This window comes from Psammomys obesus, unplaced genomic scaffold (assembly GCF_907164565.1).
Source record: "Psammomys obesus unplaced genomic scaffold, mPsaObe1.curated_primary_1811, whole genome shotgun sequence".
In the NCBI taxonomy this organism is placed as follows: domain Eukaryota; kingdom Metazoa; phylum Chordata; class Mammalia; order Rodentia; family Muridae; genus Psammomys; species Psammomys obesus.
The window spans coordinates 8561936-8579857 of NW_026585626.1; the positions used below are offsets into that span (position 1 = coordinate 8561936).

General features: G+C 46.4%; 1 protein-coding gene across 1 annotated transcript in view; it reads left to right on the forward strand.

Moving 5' to 3' along the window:
- Kif6 (kinesin family member 6) overlaps window positions 1-17922 on the forward strand; it is a 288300-nt gene that overhangs the window by 234297 nt on the left and 36081 nt on the right. Inside the window, exon 16 of the mRNA XM_055614888.1 lies at window positions 13687-13737. Within this exon, the coding sequence (XP_055470863.1) occupies window positions 13687-13737 (51 nt within the window). The remainder of the gene's footprint in view (window positions 1-13686; window positions 13738-17922) is intronic.

The window sequence follows — 17922 nt, forward strand, 5'->3', positions numbered from 1 at the left end:
TTTCTATCTATCTACTTTCCTTCCTTCCCTCGTACCTATCTGTCTGTCTGTCTGTCTATCTACCTACCTACCTACCTATTATCTATCTATTTTACTGTTCTGCCTGCATGTATGTATATGGATTGAGTGCATGCAGTGCCCACAGGCCAGAAGAGGGCATCAGATGGTCTGGAACTGAAGTTGCAGACAATTGTGAACCTCCTTATGCCAGCTAAAAACTGAACACAGATCCCCAGCAAAGGCAACAAGAGGTCTTAACTGCAGGGGCAACTCTCCAGCTCTAAGAGTTGCTTTCAAACCTGGAAGGTGATCCTATTTCTATTTTGTCTTGTGCTTCCAAGTGTATAGGGCTGTCTAGCCTCTTCATAGGGAGAAAAATCCCTACGAGCACATGCTCCCACTTTACAGTGAGGGCTGTTGTTCCACAGGCCCCTGCTGAACTGAACCAGGGCGGGCATCTTCCTCCTGGCTTTTTGTAAGCACTAGTTAATAGAAAATGTAGAGTCAAGTCTTAATTTACAGTGGAAGAGTGTGGTGTGTATATCAAGAAACCAATTGTAAACTCACAGTTTTCCTGTCTTATTCCAAGTTTTTAAAACTAGATACATTCACAAAAATCAAGCTTGAGTGCTTAGGGCCGATTTCAGACCCCTCCACGGCACTCTCTGCCTCTACAGTTAGTGAGGAATTTCCAAGATTTGCTTCCAGTGTGAACAGAGGACACTAGAAACAAGTACCTGCCCCAGCTACATTGGAGTTGATGAACCTTGGGTGTCCCAAGTTCATCATTCACCCCAGGGGGTGTCCCCTGTTCTACCCTCAAGGATGTATGGAAAGAAGTCAGAGGCCACCACCCAGGCCTCACCCTTGGCCCAGACAACGCCCTGACATCCAGGGAAAGACTATGGTAATCTCTATCTGTGCTCCTACTAGGGTAGGCCCAGGAAGTTGGCTGTGTCTCTCTTTTGCCAAGGGACACAAGTATCTAAAGTGACATCTTTTGCAGGCTGAGGGACACAAACACAGTCCTGCCCTCTTAGCATTGACCAATTCATGCTGAGTAGAAAATCCCTCCTTCCTTCTATGGCCGCTCTGCATCTATTCAAGCTTTTAACAAACCTATTTATGTGGTCCTCTGACCATGTATATGGAATATTCAAACATTGTGGAATAATGGCATCGGGAAGCAGCTTAGCTTAATGAAGCCTATACCAAAGCCGAATGTGCCCATCCTGAATGATTCTGTGTGGGTCGCACCAATGAGCACCCCATAAAAAGAAATTGAACCTCCCAGTCGCAGCATTACTGGGTCTTCTTTTAAAACAATAAATGAGAGCATTCCCTGAAATATGATCATTGTGCAGTGTGCCAATGATAAGGAAGGAGATGTCTCAGGAGCACAGATGTTGTCTGCTGACTTCATCCCAGGCTAAGGACCTCAGCAGTTACAGGGAAGATCCCTCCCTTTGCAACAGGGCCAAGGTGCTGAACAGCTTTTGGGAAATCCCTGTGGGAGGACACAGAGAGGGAATCGGCTTGCTCCAGTGGGGTTTTCGAAATATTTTTAGAATGCGCTGTGAGATTTTACATTATCACAGATGATATTTAGTAAAGGTAAATAGAATTAAATGTAGTTTGGAACGAATGGGCTTCAAAATGTTTGTCTTTAGACTGGGCAGAAGACTAACCCTGTTCTTGCAGAAGCCAGAGTTCAGGTCCCAGTTCCTGCTTTGAGTGCCTCACAACCACCTTTAGTTCCAGCTCCAAGTGATCTGAAACTTCTGACCACTACAGATGCCAGCACTAACACACACACACACACACACACACACACACACACACACACACTCACAGCTCTTGCTATCATTTAACAGAACAAAGGACTCTTTATATATTTTCCTCCATTTAAAAAATAAAATTTTAGATTTATTTAGTTTATGTGTGTAGGGTAAAAGGTCCGAGCCCACTTCTGGGTTTGAAAAACCACCAAACCCCACCAATCTCTGAGCCTAAAGAACCCACTGATTCTTGAGCTCAAGATCCCACTGACCCCTTGTGCTTACCTTGAAATCTCCCCAACCCCCACCCTGGAAAACTCTGCCCCCTAGAAACTTTATATAAAGCCTGCCTCCTGCTCAGTTCACCCTCTTGCGTCCCTCCCAGTAAATCTGCCCCTAGAAACTCTATGTAAAGCCCACCTCCTGCTCAGTTCACCCTCCCAATAAATCTTGTGTGGGGTCTCTTGTGGCGTGTGACTCTGTGGCACTCCTTGGTTCCCGACAGCCAGGGATACCTTTCCCCTCAGAGCTGTAACACTTACAATATGCGAGAGTATTTTCTTGTATGTGCACCACCATGTGCAAGCCCAGTGCCCTGAAAGGCCCCTGGAGCTGGAATAACAGATGCTGCTGAGCCACCATGTAAGTTCTGGGAACCAAAGCCAGGTCCTCTTCAAGAGCAACAAGTGCCGTTAACTGCTGAGCTGCCTCCCCGGCCCCTCCATCCATTGCTTCAGATCCCTTTTCTCCTTTGCTGCCTTCTGTTGACGCCAATCCCGCCTTTCTCCTCATCTTGAACCGACCTGGCTGCCTCGGTCTGTACCTTAATTCTTCCTGGTTTAAAGAGCAAATGCAACAGTGCCTAGTTATTATTCGGACTATTTCGTTATTCTATCCTCCCAGCTAAACCAGTGTAGTAGCTTTGTGCTGTTTGTCTGTTTTTCTTCCCCTTTTTACAGGCGTGTGTATGTGTGTATGTGTGTATGTGTGTATGTGTGTATGTGCACACCTGTGCACACTTGCATGTGGGAGAATGCTCATGTACCTGTGTGTATGAACGCGAAGGTGCGAAGCTGACGTCAGCAAACGTCTTCAGTTGCTCTTCTACCTTATTCTTTGAGGCAGGATCTCCCGGTCAAACCCAGAGCTCTCCAATATGGCTAGTCTCCCCAACCAGCTTTGAGGACCTCTGTCTCAGCCTTTAGATGATGGAGTTACAGGAAGCCAGCCACTCTCACCTGCCATTTTTATGGGTTCTGGGGACCAGAGCTCAGGTCCTCACACAGCAGCAGGGGCTTTAACCACTGAACCACCTCCCCGTGACCCCCTACCACCCTATCTCCATCTTGATAGATTTAGTTTCTCTCTCTCTCTCTCTCTCTCTCTCTCTCACACACACTTCAGTGGCTAAAGCCTCATTCTTTCCTGCCACCACTGTCTCTTCGACCCACACCTTTCTTTGTGCTACTTTTCCTTCTTGCCAGTCATCACAGTTTAGTGCTCACACGGGTCTTAGCCCACCAGGCCCCATTTCCCTATCTTAAGCATTTTACACATGGGCCCTGATGCAGTCCTCACATACATACTGTTGTTCCCATTCTTATGGAGAGGAAACAAAGGCAGCACTGACTCTGCCCTGAGTGGCAGCTAGTGACCTGGCTGGTGTCCAAGCCAGCAAGGGTCTCCTGACTGCTGGGGTGGCCTCTCCATGCCACCCTTTCAGGAAGAAAGGACCGTGCAAGCGTTTCGGCCCTCTCATGAGGGTCTGCACTGGGCCTTCATTGGGGTGGGGGTGATGATCCCCTTTGTCCTCTGGGGTAAGGGTGATGATTCCTTTTATCCTCTGGTATCTGCATAGCCCCTTCCAGCACTGGTCAGTAGGGGTGAAGCAGCTAGGCACCAGCTTGATTTCCCCACCATCCATGATACAAGTATGTGGTGGCCTCAGCAGTAAGGTTGCAGTCAAGTTGTAGCATACAACCAATAGCGCTGTCGATAATCTGTAATGTTTGGGGATTTATGGGACCTCACTGGCCAACAACCTATTCCTGGTACTGAGGGGTTTTTTTGGTGGTATATGGTGTCTAGTTGGGATATTGTTCCCCCACTGTATGGTGACTTCATTTAAATTCCTTTTATGTGCATATATATATACATATATATATATATATATATATATATGTATGTATATATATGAACCTTCTAGAGTAGTAGGTTTCTATATGGCTTTTCAAAAGGCCTGTAGTCTCATTTGCTCCTCCCCGTATTCCCTCTGCTATCCTGGCCTCTTCGACCCCATTTACTTTTCTTGTTTTGATTTCTCCTTTATCCCTTTATTTTCCCCTCCTTGGGAGGTTCCCGTGGGTACCTGACTAGCTGCCTAACCTCTGTGCACATTCTAAACACTGCACATATATCTAAAAAAAAAATAAATGATAACATCTACATTTGGGATAAAACATGCTACGTGTTTCTTTCCAAGTCTGGACCGCAGCACCCAAGGTAATTATTTCCAGTTCTAGCCACTTGCCTGCAAAATTCTTAGTTTTATATTTCTTAATAGCTGAATAATATTCCATTGTATAAATATACCTCATTTTTACTGTTCATCCTTCGGTTGTTAGACCGAAGGCTGTTTCCAGTTTCTGGCTATGAACAGAGCATCATTCAAAGTGCTCACATCCTCATTCTCCTCAAGGAGCCTCATCACACCTAAAGCCTTTGTCTTGGGAGTGCAGAGAGCATAGCAGCACCCACACGAAGCACACAGAGAGGCTAAGGCTGAGCAGAAACTCTCACCACTATAGGACTTCTTGCCTAGGGATGCCAGAGATCTGTTATTGTTCGTGGACTTGGGACATGGGGGAAACCCAGGGGTTTAGACTTAAAGACCCAGGGTACAGCACTGAGCAATGCATCATGGGTGTTTGTAGCACCTGAGAATTAGGTGCGCATAGAAAAACATGGACCAATGTCAGAAGCATAGCATGAAATGGAACGGTTTTATTAGCCTAACAGGTGTGTGTGTGTGTGTGTGTGTGTGTGTGTGTGTGTGTGTGTGTGTGTTGGAGAAGAAGGAATGCTGAGGACTGGACCCAGCTGCCTTCGTTTTCAGTGTGACTTTATATCTTGAGACATGGTATCACCAACTTTCCCAAGCTGGCCTTGAACTTGCCAGTCTCCTGCTTCAGTATACTGAGTAGCTAGGGTTAACAGACATGTGCCACCAGGCCCCAGTTCACAATATCATAGCTTGAAAATTACCCAGAAAACTTTGAAACAGATTATAAGGATACAGGTGATAAAGATATCCATCAAGCCTGTTAGAATGGCTGTCCACTGGGAGAAGAAAAGGGTAAGCAAAGAATGAAGCCCAAGGCTTGAGGATAACAACACATAAGCACAAAGCTGACCAAGATGATACATGCCTTTAATCCCAGCACTCAGGAGACAGAGAGAGGTTAATTTTTGAGGTTCAAGGGAAGCAAATTCCAGACCAGCTAGAGCTAAGAGGGACTCTCTAAAAATCCATCCATCCATACATACATACATACATTTTGTCTTAGTCATTGTTCTGTTGCTGTGAAGAAACACCATGAACAAGAAAATATTGTAAGAGAAAGCATTTAATTGGGGGCTTGTTTACAATTCCATCATGGCAGGGAGCATGGTGGCATGCAGGCTGGCAGTGGAGCAGTAGCTGAAAGCTATATCCTGATCTGAAGGGAGAGAGAGAGAGAGAGAGGAAGGCGGTAGGCAGGCAGGCTCCGGCTTGGCAAACATAGAGATATGCATTACATATATATATATAGAGAGAGAGGGGGATAGCATAAATACACGTATTTATATAAGTCACACATGAATGTCTGTGTGTGCTTGCACACATGTATACACGCAATCACATTGTACATCTTTGTATACATGCATACACACCTATAGATATATATCGTGAGATTAACCCAGCTCTCTTATATGTACTTCTATATCCATAAGATTCTATCTGCCCGGCAAGCAAGTGTCTCTCTTTTGTAACCCATTTCTGATCCTATTGACTTAGCTCTCTTTTCTAACATTATTCATACAGATTATATCAGCCTTTTTGTGGGCCACCCCCTTTTTTCCTGAAACACATCTCATTTCCCTTGCTCTCTCTGTGACCACTCCTCTCTGCTGACAGAGCCTTTAGCCCCCTCCCCCAGCCCAGAGCCAGCTCTGAGGGAGACAGTGCGAAGGACTGCCCCACAGTGCTGCTGGGATGTGGGGGCTCCTGGGCTCCTGCTGTAGAGACACTGAGCAGCTGGCCTTAGCAACCGGACAGAAGCTGGACCTGCAACATCTCTCTTCCTCCCTCTCTCCCCCTTCCAGCCTCAGGCTCCAGTGGGGCAGGGACAAAGCTTCAGGATGAGTTCCTCCCACCCCCAGGCCCCTTCATTCAGGCTGGCAGTGGGAGCCTCACCTCAGCTCACGGTCTCACCCCGTGAGCCTGGCTCTCCCTGCTGTTTTGCACAGTGCACTTGGAATTACCTTCCTCCGTCTGGAGCCAAGAAGCCTGGCAGGCTCCAGGCTCCGGCTCAGTTCACTGTTGTATATTTCTGCTCAGCTTCAAGACTTCAGAAACATGCCTTGTAGCCTAAGCCAGCAAAGCCTTCTTGCTGTTCTCTTGTGTTTCCTTGACCACGGCTATATGGAGCAGAGGTGGCGTCCCAGCCTCAACAGACTCTGAAATTATACTAACAAGCCTGATGAGCTATACGTTAGCTACATTAGTGAGAGGATGCATCGTCTGATTTTAAGCCTTCAAAGGATTTACATACTTCTGTTTGTTGGAAATCCATCTAAGGATTACACACTTAATTTATTCCAGGCCCATTATTTTTACAAACAGCCTTGAGGGATCTAATGTGCTGGTTATCTCCGATCTTTTTTCTTATTTCAGAGAAATTGGCCTCAGCACTATGGATTCAGAACCTCAACCATGACCTCCTGTTGCAGAGTACTTCCCCATCCCCCTCCCCCCAGGCAGAGAGCATACTTGATGTATTCTCCCCACACTCCAGTAGGTTTGTAAGACGTAGCTAGTGGCTGTGGTATACCCAGACAGAAGATTCCCTTCTACCTGGCTCCCAAGCCCCTGGATTACCTAGGACCCCACACTCCCATAGAGATGCAATGCAGCCCTTTCTCTCCCTTTGGGCCTCCTCCTATCACCTGTCTGGGCTTAGTGTCTGCCTGTCCTTCCCTGTCCAGCCAGCTCATGTCCACCCCTCTTCCTCTGCTCTGCTGTATGTCTCATAGCTCTCTTTGTAGCACACATGCCCAAAACCTCTTATCTGAATCTACTTTATTCTTATCCTTTTGTTGTTGTTTGGATTTTTTGAGACAAAGTTTCTCTGTGTAACCTTGGCTGTCCTGGATTCACTTTGTAGACCAGGCTGGCCTCAAACACACAGAGATTCACCTGCCTCTGCCTCCCTGAGTGCTGGGATCACAGGCCTTTGCCACAGCGCCCAGCTAATCTTACCCTTTCTTAAGCGGCTTTCCCCGATTCAAAACTTCTGCCATTGACTTAACATTTACAACTTGGCCTTTGGGATCCGTCACAGTCTCCCTTTAACAAGTGGTGAAGCACCTTGATACCTGAAATTAGGGGACACCTCCCATGTGCCACTTGTTTCCCGCTCCCCTCCCACCAAGCATCTTCGGATATTTCAGATACGGTCAAAACACATGTCAGTGCAGTGATGTGAACTCCATTTCTCAAACGACGAACTCAAGGCTCACGCAGAGGTACAAACTTGCTGAGAAGCTGAGATTTAAACTGTTGTGTGGCAAAACGTTTCCTGAAGAGATGTGAAACACACACACACACACACACAGCCATATCCATTCACCCCAGAGAGAAAGCATAGATACCACTAACTCATCATGCTGACACAATGAGTTTTATTGAGATTACTCGTAGGAGCACTCAAAGCTGCGTCACTGAAGCTCTCATCCCAGCGCGGGTAGCGGCTCACAAAGCTAGGAACTTGAAGCATGGTGCACAGCCTGCAGGCAGCTCAACAGGTTGAGTGTCCTTTCCAGGTCCCTCAGGTGGCAGCTGTTGTGGTCTCAGGGCCCTCGATGCAGCTTTGGTTGTCTGAGAGCCTTCTGGGCATTTCAGCTTCCTCTACTATGGCAGAGAAGGGCCTAGTGAATCTGGTCAGTTTCAGGGACTTCCTAAAGCAATGTTGAGTTGTTTATCTTCCTGTGAGGAACTTTCTGCGTAATGGAATATATCAGTTTTAGTGGAAGCTGTTACAATACAGAACTCATCTCCAATTATCTGCGAATTTGAAATTAGTTTCTAGTGTAGCCAAATTGGTAGAGATCTTCGCCTCCTCCTACTACCCCATTTACTGTATCAGAAAAACAGCTATTGCCGTGGATGGGACATGACATCACTACATTCCCCAAAGGTTCATTTGTAGGACCTTCTGCTTTGGGAAATACATATGTACCTGTATGTGAAGGCCTGAAATGGGAGTTAGGCGTTGTTTTTTAATCACTTTGCTATCTGCCTCTTTTGCTTACTTGACACAGAGTCTTTTGTCTGGGATGGCTAGTCAGTGAGCTTCAGAGACCTCCAAGGATGGAGGTTACAGACACATTCTGCCATGCCTGACTTTTTACGTGGGCTCTGGGGATCCAAACCTTGGTCTTTAGGTTCTCAGGCCACATGCTTTACCCACTGAGCTTTCCCTGAGCCAGAGGAGGTGGGGCTCAGTGGGAGGCCCCCAAGTTCTTAGAAGCTGCTCTCAAGTACACACTGTAGCAATCCAACCTCTTTCTGGCTTCCTGTTTGGGGGTGTGATTTTTCTACCCTCTTTTCCACCATTGTCATCTGCAATGAGGTGATGCCATCAAGGAGGGACCTTCACCAGAACCTGTGTAGTTCTATTTGGATCTTCAGCTGTGAAAAAAATGCGCTAAAACATTCTCTCTGATTTAAAAAGTTGGCCTGCCCCTAATATTTCATTATGGTGATGAAAGCAGATTAAGATACCAGTCATGGTAGATGAACAAAGTCAGGCATATGTCTGGCATCTTAAAAAGGGCTTGTAGGCCAGCTGTTTGCTGGCTCCTGCATTGTGCTGGTTTTTTAGGCTTCAATGGACTGTCCTACTACCTCAATACATGGCACTTTGGACAGCACTAAATCATAAATGATAAATACTTATGTCTTGATAGCAATGTAAGCATCTTCAGTATGGCATAGCATCACAGAAACCCCAGGAGGAGCAAGAGTGTAAAGCCGTGCTGCTGTAACCCTAGATAAGCTGCTGCCCTCAGGACCAGCTTCCACTTAGTGAGTGATCTCAAGCTAGCTTACATGCAAAACGGAGTGTAAGGCTTAAGAAAAACTCTTGCGTCCCAAACACTCCAAGTATCAGGATGCAGAATCGCTTTTTGCTTGCCCATGATGCTAACACTTTTCCAGGGACTACTCAGGTCCAGAGAATCCATACCACCTACAGCTCATAACCTGCGTGTGCTCTGATCAGATTGCGAGTGTCTTAAGGCCGCACATTTCCACAGCGTTTCTGGGGGTGGGTATTGGCTTAGAGTACCCCATCTGCCACCACTGCCACCCACCCCCTCAATGACTGGATCAGAAAGGGGACAAGGCATTTCTTGCACATAGCGTTGTAAGTCAGCAGAGAAACATTGCTAACTGCCAAAGCTGTCCTTAGGAAAAGGCTCTCCTTTCTTCCTTCAATCTCCTGTTCCTTGAGTCTTGCTCGAGTCTAGGCACCCTGCTACCCTCTCAGTCTGTCTCCTGCCTTGGCCGGGACTTCTCTGTTTCTGTCTCATCTCTTCCCTACCTCTACACAGAGAATATGTCCAGAAACCCTGGCCAAAACCCGCAAATTTATCACTGTGGTAATGACAGCAAGCCTCATGCTGAGCGAATTCTGCAATCCCCCTCAGCTCCTCCTTTGCCAAAACCCATGGAGCTGCAAGATCCTGCCCATTAGAGAGACTGTTATCTTTGCTTGAAGAATGCCTCTCCTGGCAAGTGTAATTAGGTATCAGCCATAAGGCTATTTTTGGAAGCTTGTTTGAGGATATGGCCCTCCCACTCCAGATGCCATATGGTAGGGGATGTCAGTACACTCAACAATACTGAGCATTGGGAATTATATTTTACAACTGCCTTTATCAATGGGTGACATTATAAAGGCCCACTGGTTTTGTCCCTTAGGGGTGCCTTATTCTAAGAGTGCATTTGCATATGTGTGGAGTTTAGAGAGTTCTCAGTCCTAGTAAAACCTTCCTTTTTGCATACATGAGCAAGCCAAGGCCTGTGGAAAATCCTTAACCCTCTCATTCTGCCCAACCCTGCCCCCTCAGTGTTGGGGAGCCCATCATTGCAATGGGAAACAGGGGAACTGAAGACAGGCTAGGTCAGATGCCCCTGTGGCTCAGGGTGGGGGCAAGCCTCATCAGAGGTGGGACACATTGCCGGAGGATTGTCTTCAGAACATTGGGAGGGATGTGGACCTTCAAAGCATATTCCCCCTTATTTTTAAAATTCCCATCTTAGTTTTTATTTTTTAAATTATAATTATATCATTTTCTCTTTCCTGTTCTTCCCTCCAAATCTTTCCATGTGTCCACCATTTTTCAAATTCACACCCTTTTTTCTTTAAATATATATTTTTTCTTTATATATATTTTATTTAAATACATTCATATATATATATATGAATATATATATATGAATACATTATATATATTTATATATATATTTATATTTATTTATATATGAATGTATGTATAATATATATATATTCCTAAATACTTAAACACAAAGTGCTTGGCCCATGTAATATTATTTATATGTATGCTTTCAGGGAAGTATGGATAACCAGTAGATGTGCTTGAAGTTCCAGCACTCCATGGTAGAGACAGGCAGACAGACCCCTGGGCTCATTGGTCAGGCAGCCAAAGCAGTGAGCTTCAGGTTCAGTGAGACACCTGCTAAGATGTTGGTGAGTTGGAGACATTCAGGGTTTGTCACCTGTGTAGGTGTCCCCCTCTCACTCAGACATACACGTGCACACAAACGTATTTTAGAGCAATTTTGGTATACATATAGTTTTACCATTTATTGAAGTCAAGAGCAAATTTGCATGCTAATGAGAAAAATGCGATTGTTTGGGTTTTGTTTTGTTTTTTTTTGTTTTTTACATAGGGAAGTAGTCTCACCTGGGTATTTTTCACTGAAGGATGGAGAGCATCTTCAACATTTTCCATAGTGATCAAGTTTTGATTTATAGTTATCACTGTTGAGAATGCGGTTTCCCCTAAGTGCATAGTACAGAACAGCAAAAGCATGTTTAGGGCCATTCCAGAAACTGCTGGAAGTTCTGTCCCAATACCAAGCTAAAATATATTTATTTAATGATTTTTTTTAATGACACTTAGGTCAGTAACCCATCACCTATTTTTTAAATTAGAGCAATTTTTAAATTAAATCAAATGACTTAATACAATACAATTCAAAGAAGTGCTACTTTGAAACTTACATGTTGAGGAACAACATAAGAAAACAATTAAAAAATCTTCATTTTCTAGAATTAAGCCATTATGTTTCTTTCAGAAAAGAAAGCTCTGTATGCACATAAAAAAATGCAGCAATTCATAACAAGCCAGGTTTCCTCCCAACTCCTCCGCTACAACACGCTCCCAAGGTTTCACCTTTCCCTGCTTAGAATTGGGCAGCAGTTATCCTTCAGACCTGCCCTCGGCTTCCTCTCTGTGTGTACGTTCTCAGGGAGGACGTAGAGCAGCACTATGAGCAGCCATGCAGGAGTCCCAGGTCAGCGGTTCTCAATCTGTGGGTCATGACCCTTCAAAGGGATCACATATCAAATATCCTGCATGTCAGATTACATTTTACACTCATATTTACAGATACAATTTACATTATGATATTTATCTGTAGCAAAATTAGTTATGAAGTAGCAACAAAAATAACTTTATGGTTGGGGGTCACCACCACATGAGGAACTACATTAAAGAGTCACAGCATTAGGAAGGTTGGGAACAACAGCCCTGGGTGATCACCTACCTGGAAGCTGTGCCCCACCCCCACCTCGGGGATCACTGAAGAGCTGATGACGCCTGACTTGGAGGGGCAGTCAGACTGGGGAAAGGGTGTCACCTCCTGGTGTGAAGGTTTCTCTCTGCCAAGCAGAAATAATCATTTTTTTATGCTAATCTGAGTGCTGAAAAGGGAAGGCAAGCAGGTGTTTATTCTTTACATTTTCACTATGAAACTGGCTAGGAAAAGGGCTCTAGCTCGTTCTCTAGGATGGGTTCTTAAGTTGGAATTGGAGTGAGCTCTGCCATCCTTCTCAGTCCTAGGATCACCTGAGCAAACAGGTCTCCTGTGAACACCTCCTTCTCTGCTCATCTTCTCTGTGGGGCTCGAGAATGTTCTTTATGTGCAGGAAGAAATACAAGAGGCAGGGGGCAGCGAGACTCCCAGGCTCCCCCCAGCGTCCTGATCAAGTTCCCACTTGGGACAAGCAATACAAACTGCACTGAAATTTAACACGTGTGTTGAGTCTCAGGACACACTAACCCCGGAACTACCCATGTCTCAAGCCCCAAACCTTGGGATTTTTTTGATATAGACGACACCCAGAGTCACTGAGTCCCAAATCCTCTAACGATAGGAATTTTCACTCTAACAACCCACAGAATGCTCTTTCCTGGTGCTTTTGAGAGGCCCTTTCTGCTGTGCTGGGAGACTGGGGCTGCCTGAGAACACTCAGTCCATTTGCAGGCCACGCCTGATAAACTGTTCCTTCCTCACATCAAGCCCCCAAGTTGGCCATTCTATGACTTGGCTTCCGTACACACTCACTCCCAAGTTAAACAGAATAGAACGTCTATACACCACTGCTCCCTTTTCTAGGAAGCTTTCATCCCCGTTCCTCCTCGTCTTTTCTTCTCCATCAAAACATCTCAGGTCAACTCAAAAATCCTCAAGAGCATGATCTCTGACCTGCCACCTCCCGGTCACCATCTATGCCAGAGGTTCCTGTTAGGTGTCTTTCTCAGTCACTCTCCCCCTTGTATTTGTTGAGACAGGATCTCACTGAATCCGGAGCTCACTGATTCAGCTAGCCTGGCTGGCCAGCGAGCTCCAGGAACACGCCATCCCTGACTCCCCAGGGCCGGGATTAAAGGTTCTGGGTACTGTGCCTGGTTTCTTGGGCGGGTTCTGAGTATGGTGTCTTCTCAGGGAGCATATCAACTGAGCCACCTCCTTACCCCTCTACTGTGCATTTTCTGTTTTGCAAATGTTTCCTGTAAGGGAAGCACCCAGAACAAATGGCACATTGCCGCCCCAGTTCCACAGAACTCTGCTGACCCTCTCATTGACCTCAGTCTATACACTGTAACCTCACTAATGTGACCCAGAGTTATGTGTGCTTCATACCCAGTGATCAACTTTTTTTCATACAGCTCTTAAAAAAAAAGAACTGGATTGAAGAGAGGGTCTTATAAGTTATTAAAAGACCACATCCTCCCTCCCTCCTTTATTAATAATAGAATTATTGAAGAGACCAGGGCCCCAGAAAAGATTATGAATGACAGGCTTAGATGATTAAACCATAAGATGGTTGACCCCAAGGTGAAATTCATGCTGATGTGCCAACTCCTGCCTCTGTGTTCTTCTTCCTAACACAGGCTGTATGCAGAAGGGTTCTCAGTAGGAGCTGTGCCTGCCAGTGTTTCCCCAATTCTGGCCTTTTTCTTCTCTGCCCCAGTTCAGCAGGTACTCCTAAGGTGAAGTCTTCTTGCAGCCTGTTGGAAACTCTCTGATGGTTTTTCTCCGTGTCTTTGACAGGTCAGCTGAAGGAAGCCCTCACCCAGCGGCACCTACAGAAAGTCGCCCTTGGTGAGTACGCTGCACAGCCCTTGGGATGAGGAATGGGTCTGTGCTGCAGCATCCTCACGATGAAGGTAGGAGTGGCCCAACCCATTCCAGGAAGATGACAAGCCCTTAACATGCTGGAAGCTGAAGGAAGGCAAGGGTTGGGGTCTGTGTACCTTATCTGGGCAAGCCAACTTTCACCTTAGGTGCTTTCAAACCCCCTTTTGGCTGCTTCCTTTTCCTCCCAGCTTTCCTGTCCCATGACAGCCTGAACCCTGCTGCTTCTAGAGGCAGGACTGATTAATCCTACAGGGCAACTTATGGCAAAAACAGCAGCCCATCAGTGCCTGTGGTCCTGTGGGCACCAGGTATTTTCTTCATCATCACATTCACAAGAGGCTGAGGCATCCTCCAGATGGGGGAGATTCAGTGGCCTGACTGTGGTCCTGTGGCTGGTGCTTGCTGAGATGAGATGATGGCCTCCGATCTCCCTGAACATTCCTATGGTTCCTAGCCTACAACAATGGTTGACTCACTTCAGTGCATTGATAATGTCAACACTAAACCCATGGTCATGGACATTTTCCAAGGGACCTTCAGGGGCAGACAGGTGCAGGAAGTGTCTCTTTTGGTTCGGGACTCAAGAAAAGTACCCGGAGGATAGTGTCATTCTCCTGAAGGCAAGTGGAACAAATCTCTGAGAAAAACAAACCAACAAACAAAACACCTCTCTTTCCAGCTGGCCAGGACTCAAATCACTTATCTTATAAACAAGCAGCTCCCCCTTGTGATAGCGTAGGTCCTGCAATGACACGCAATTAAAGAGACCTGGTCCCCATGGCCCGTGGAAGGGAAGTAGAGCAGAAACCTAATGTCATGAGAATGGCCCAAATCAGTAATAATAATAACGATCATGTGAAATGACAACTGATGAGGTGGAAATGCCAGGACACATAGGTCCAAACTACCTACCTGGACACTGAGCCTCCCCTTGCCAGTCTTGGTGGGGTCACACCCCTGCAATCCACTGCCAAGGACTTGACACGCCCAGAGTTGACATTCCTCCCATGCCATCTGCATCAGGGAACCACGGGAAGGCAGGACAGCCTCTGTTAGAAAGATAAGCCAGTCAGTTGACCTGGGTCCTTTGTTCATACCGGACATGTCGCTGGGTTGACGTCATCCCTCACACAGGGGCCTTCTCTAGCTTTCATATTGTTGACTCATTAAAGGTAATGCCAAAGTGGAAATGCCGCTCAATCCAGGTTTTACCTTGGACCTGCGAACGCATGCCCATAACTTGCAGGCAAGGGCTGCTGTGTCCTTCGCGCTCCCCATCCCAACACCTCCCTGGTCTAGTCCTTTCTACTGGGGCAGGTACCGTTGGAGCCTTTATGCATGTTTGCAGAAATTCTGTGCCTTAATCCCGCTGTCTGCCTCACTGGTGCCTCCTACCCTGCACAGGTGTCAGGGTCAGTGGGGCCAGCTGTGCCGGAAAGCCATCAGCAAACTTCAAACAGAGAGTACTCAGGCTAGAAGTCTAAGAGCTTCAGAAAGACCCATTTGGTTTAAAAGCATATTATCCCAATTAGAGAAGAGATGTTAGCAGTTCCCTGCTGCTGTGTTAGCCGGGTAGCTGTCCAGGCGCCTTAGGAGGTGGTCTAATATCTTTGGCCCCATGTGACCCCAGTACAGGAGGGTGAAGGAGGCTTTCTCCTCCACCCTCACCAGCAGCTGGCACTTGTGTCAAAGGCTAGGACAGATAAAGCAGCACGCGTAGCATGTTGGCATGGTCTGTGGCCTGCTGTCATGTCATGTGGGCTTCTAGTGCAAGAGTTAGGCAGTGACCAGGTAGGCAATGTCTGCTTCTCTGTCTTTGGTTTGTCCTCCTTCCACCTCTTCACCTTGCCTCGCCCTCCATTTTAGGCATGCACCATTAGTCTTTCTGTGTGTTCCTAGGTTTCTATGGAGGGTGGTTAGTGACTGCTTGGGAGTACTGTGGGAACCAAGCAAAGCTAAGCAGGAAAGGCTGGCACAGACATCCTGCTTAGGACACATCTCTATATGGAAAAACAGATGAGTGTCCAAGGAAATTCATATGAAGACAAGAAACATAGATCCCAAGAAACATAGATTTAGTGGTGATGTGAGAGGCAACATTTAGAAGAGAACATTGCCTTGATGAGAGAAAACCATGCCCCCGGGTGTGCAAGAGGTGGCTAATTCCATGTCACGAGAACTGGCTGGTGACGTGTCGGGACTATGGGGTGTTGTTATTCAACACAGCTGATGTTGAGATTCAAATGATGGAGGTTTAGAGTTGCATTATATTTTAAAACAAACTCAACAGACACTTAAATTTCCTTCTTTGCTGATTATTATCTGTGCTTTTGAGGTTATCTGCAGCTCCCATGTCGCTATGGAAGTGGGGGTGTCTGCACAGTGAGGGCTGCTCTGCATTTCCTCAAGTCCAAGCTTACTGACACAACACCGCAGCTTAGAGTCAGCTATGGTGGGAGAATTTACATTAAAGGAAGGGGCATATCTTCTCAACATGGGGTTTTTTGGGCTTTTCCTCACATCACTACTTTTATTAACACAACACATACAGACAAGCATGAGTCCCTGGCTATGTGTGTATGCATATACACATGTGTGTGCTCAAGATTTTCTCCTCCCTCCCCTGGCTACAAATACAGATCATGGCTCTCTTTTTATCCCGCCTGCCCACAGTATGCCAGAGCACTCAGACTGCCTCACAGCCTTGGTCTTTTTGAAAGTCAATGGACACGGAAACTCGTGAAGATTTTGACACGAGGCAGGAATAGCATTGAGCCCTGTGAGCCCTGGATGTGGCAGCCTAAGAAATCTAGGGGTAGCCCTGAAGCACACGTCAATAGCCACTTGTAAGAACATCAACGACAGACATGACTGATGGGCTGAGAGGGATCCTGGGTCCTGCAGGCTGCCTTGGGAATGACAGCATGTCATTTTAACATGGGTGTGACTCGGAGAGTTGAGAGTGTGGTTACAGCTGCATTGTCCTTGCTACCTGGGAAGGTACAATGGCTGGTGGATCAGATGAGGCCACCAGCCAATGTCTCTGGGGAGTTTCACGGCATATCTCTCTGTGTATTTTCTTATTTAATGCTCACAAATCCCCAAAAGGTAAATATTTCTCCTCTATCCTTCATACCACTGGCTCATTATAAGCAGTGAGGTGGGGAATCCAGCCAACCCAGAGTCGGTCTTTACCTTGGACCTGGGAAACAATGTCAATGTTCAGGCAAGGCTGCTCTATCCTCTCTGCTCCCCAGCCCAGAGCCTCACAGGACTGCCCTCCTCCCCCACCCCCACACACATTACAGCTGAGACCCAACATGGTTACAGATACAAAAGCAGATAGCCTGGTTGATTCAGGCTAGGCCAGGTGCCATACTGCAGCACGCCGGGCAAATTGCCTGGCATCCTGATGTCCATATGGGGGGTGCAGAGCTAAGGCCTGCCCTCTGAGAGTCTCTAGCCGAGCTAGAAGAAAGAGAACAAACATTAAGAAGAGGTCAGCTTTGAACTTCCAGAGTCAGAGCTGCCTGTTTCCATCCACTGTCCTTTTCCCTTCAATACACAAAGCTGGCTCAGCCTTGACCCCCTCCAGGAAGGGTCCCCTGGCGTCTTCTCCCAGGGTCTTGTTTTTCCTCAGTCTTGTGTGTCTCTGAGCTCACCAGCCTTGTTTTATAATGACTAATAATTTCCAAGCTATTCTCCGCATTAAAACATGAGCTTCTTGAAAGCTGGGTGCAGAGGAATTAAGCTTCGTGTCTCCAGCAGCCGGCATAAGCAGAAAACAGGCCAAATCAATGGGCCAATGAATTCTTCCCCAGACGGCTTCCAGACCCACACATCTCGCAAAAGCACAATGAGACATTTGAACATAAAATAAAATAAGTCCATTTAAAAGAAGTGGAAGGAGTAAGTGCTTTTGGACCCCACAGCTGAGCAAATTACACACACAGGCAATAAATTTGGCTCTCCCTTGTCTAGCCGCAGAACAAAAAGAAGCACCCAGAATTCCTGAGTTTTCATTTTCTGACAGCTGGGAGCACACTAACTAATTTATCTGCAGAAATAGAATTTCTTCCTGAAACTAAACACAAGGCAGAATTTATCGTGTGGATCCTCATGTAAAGGACACACCGGGTGACACTGAAT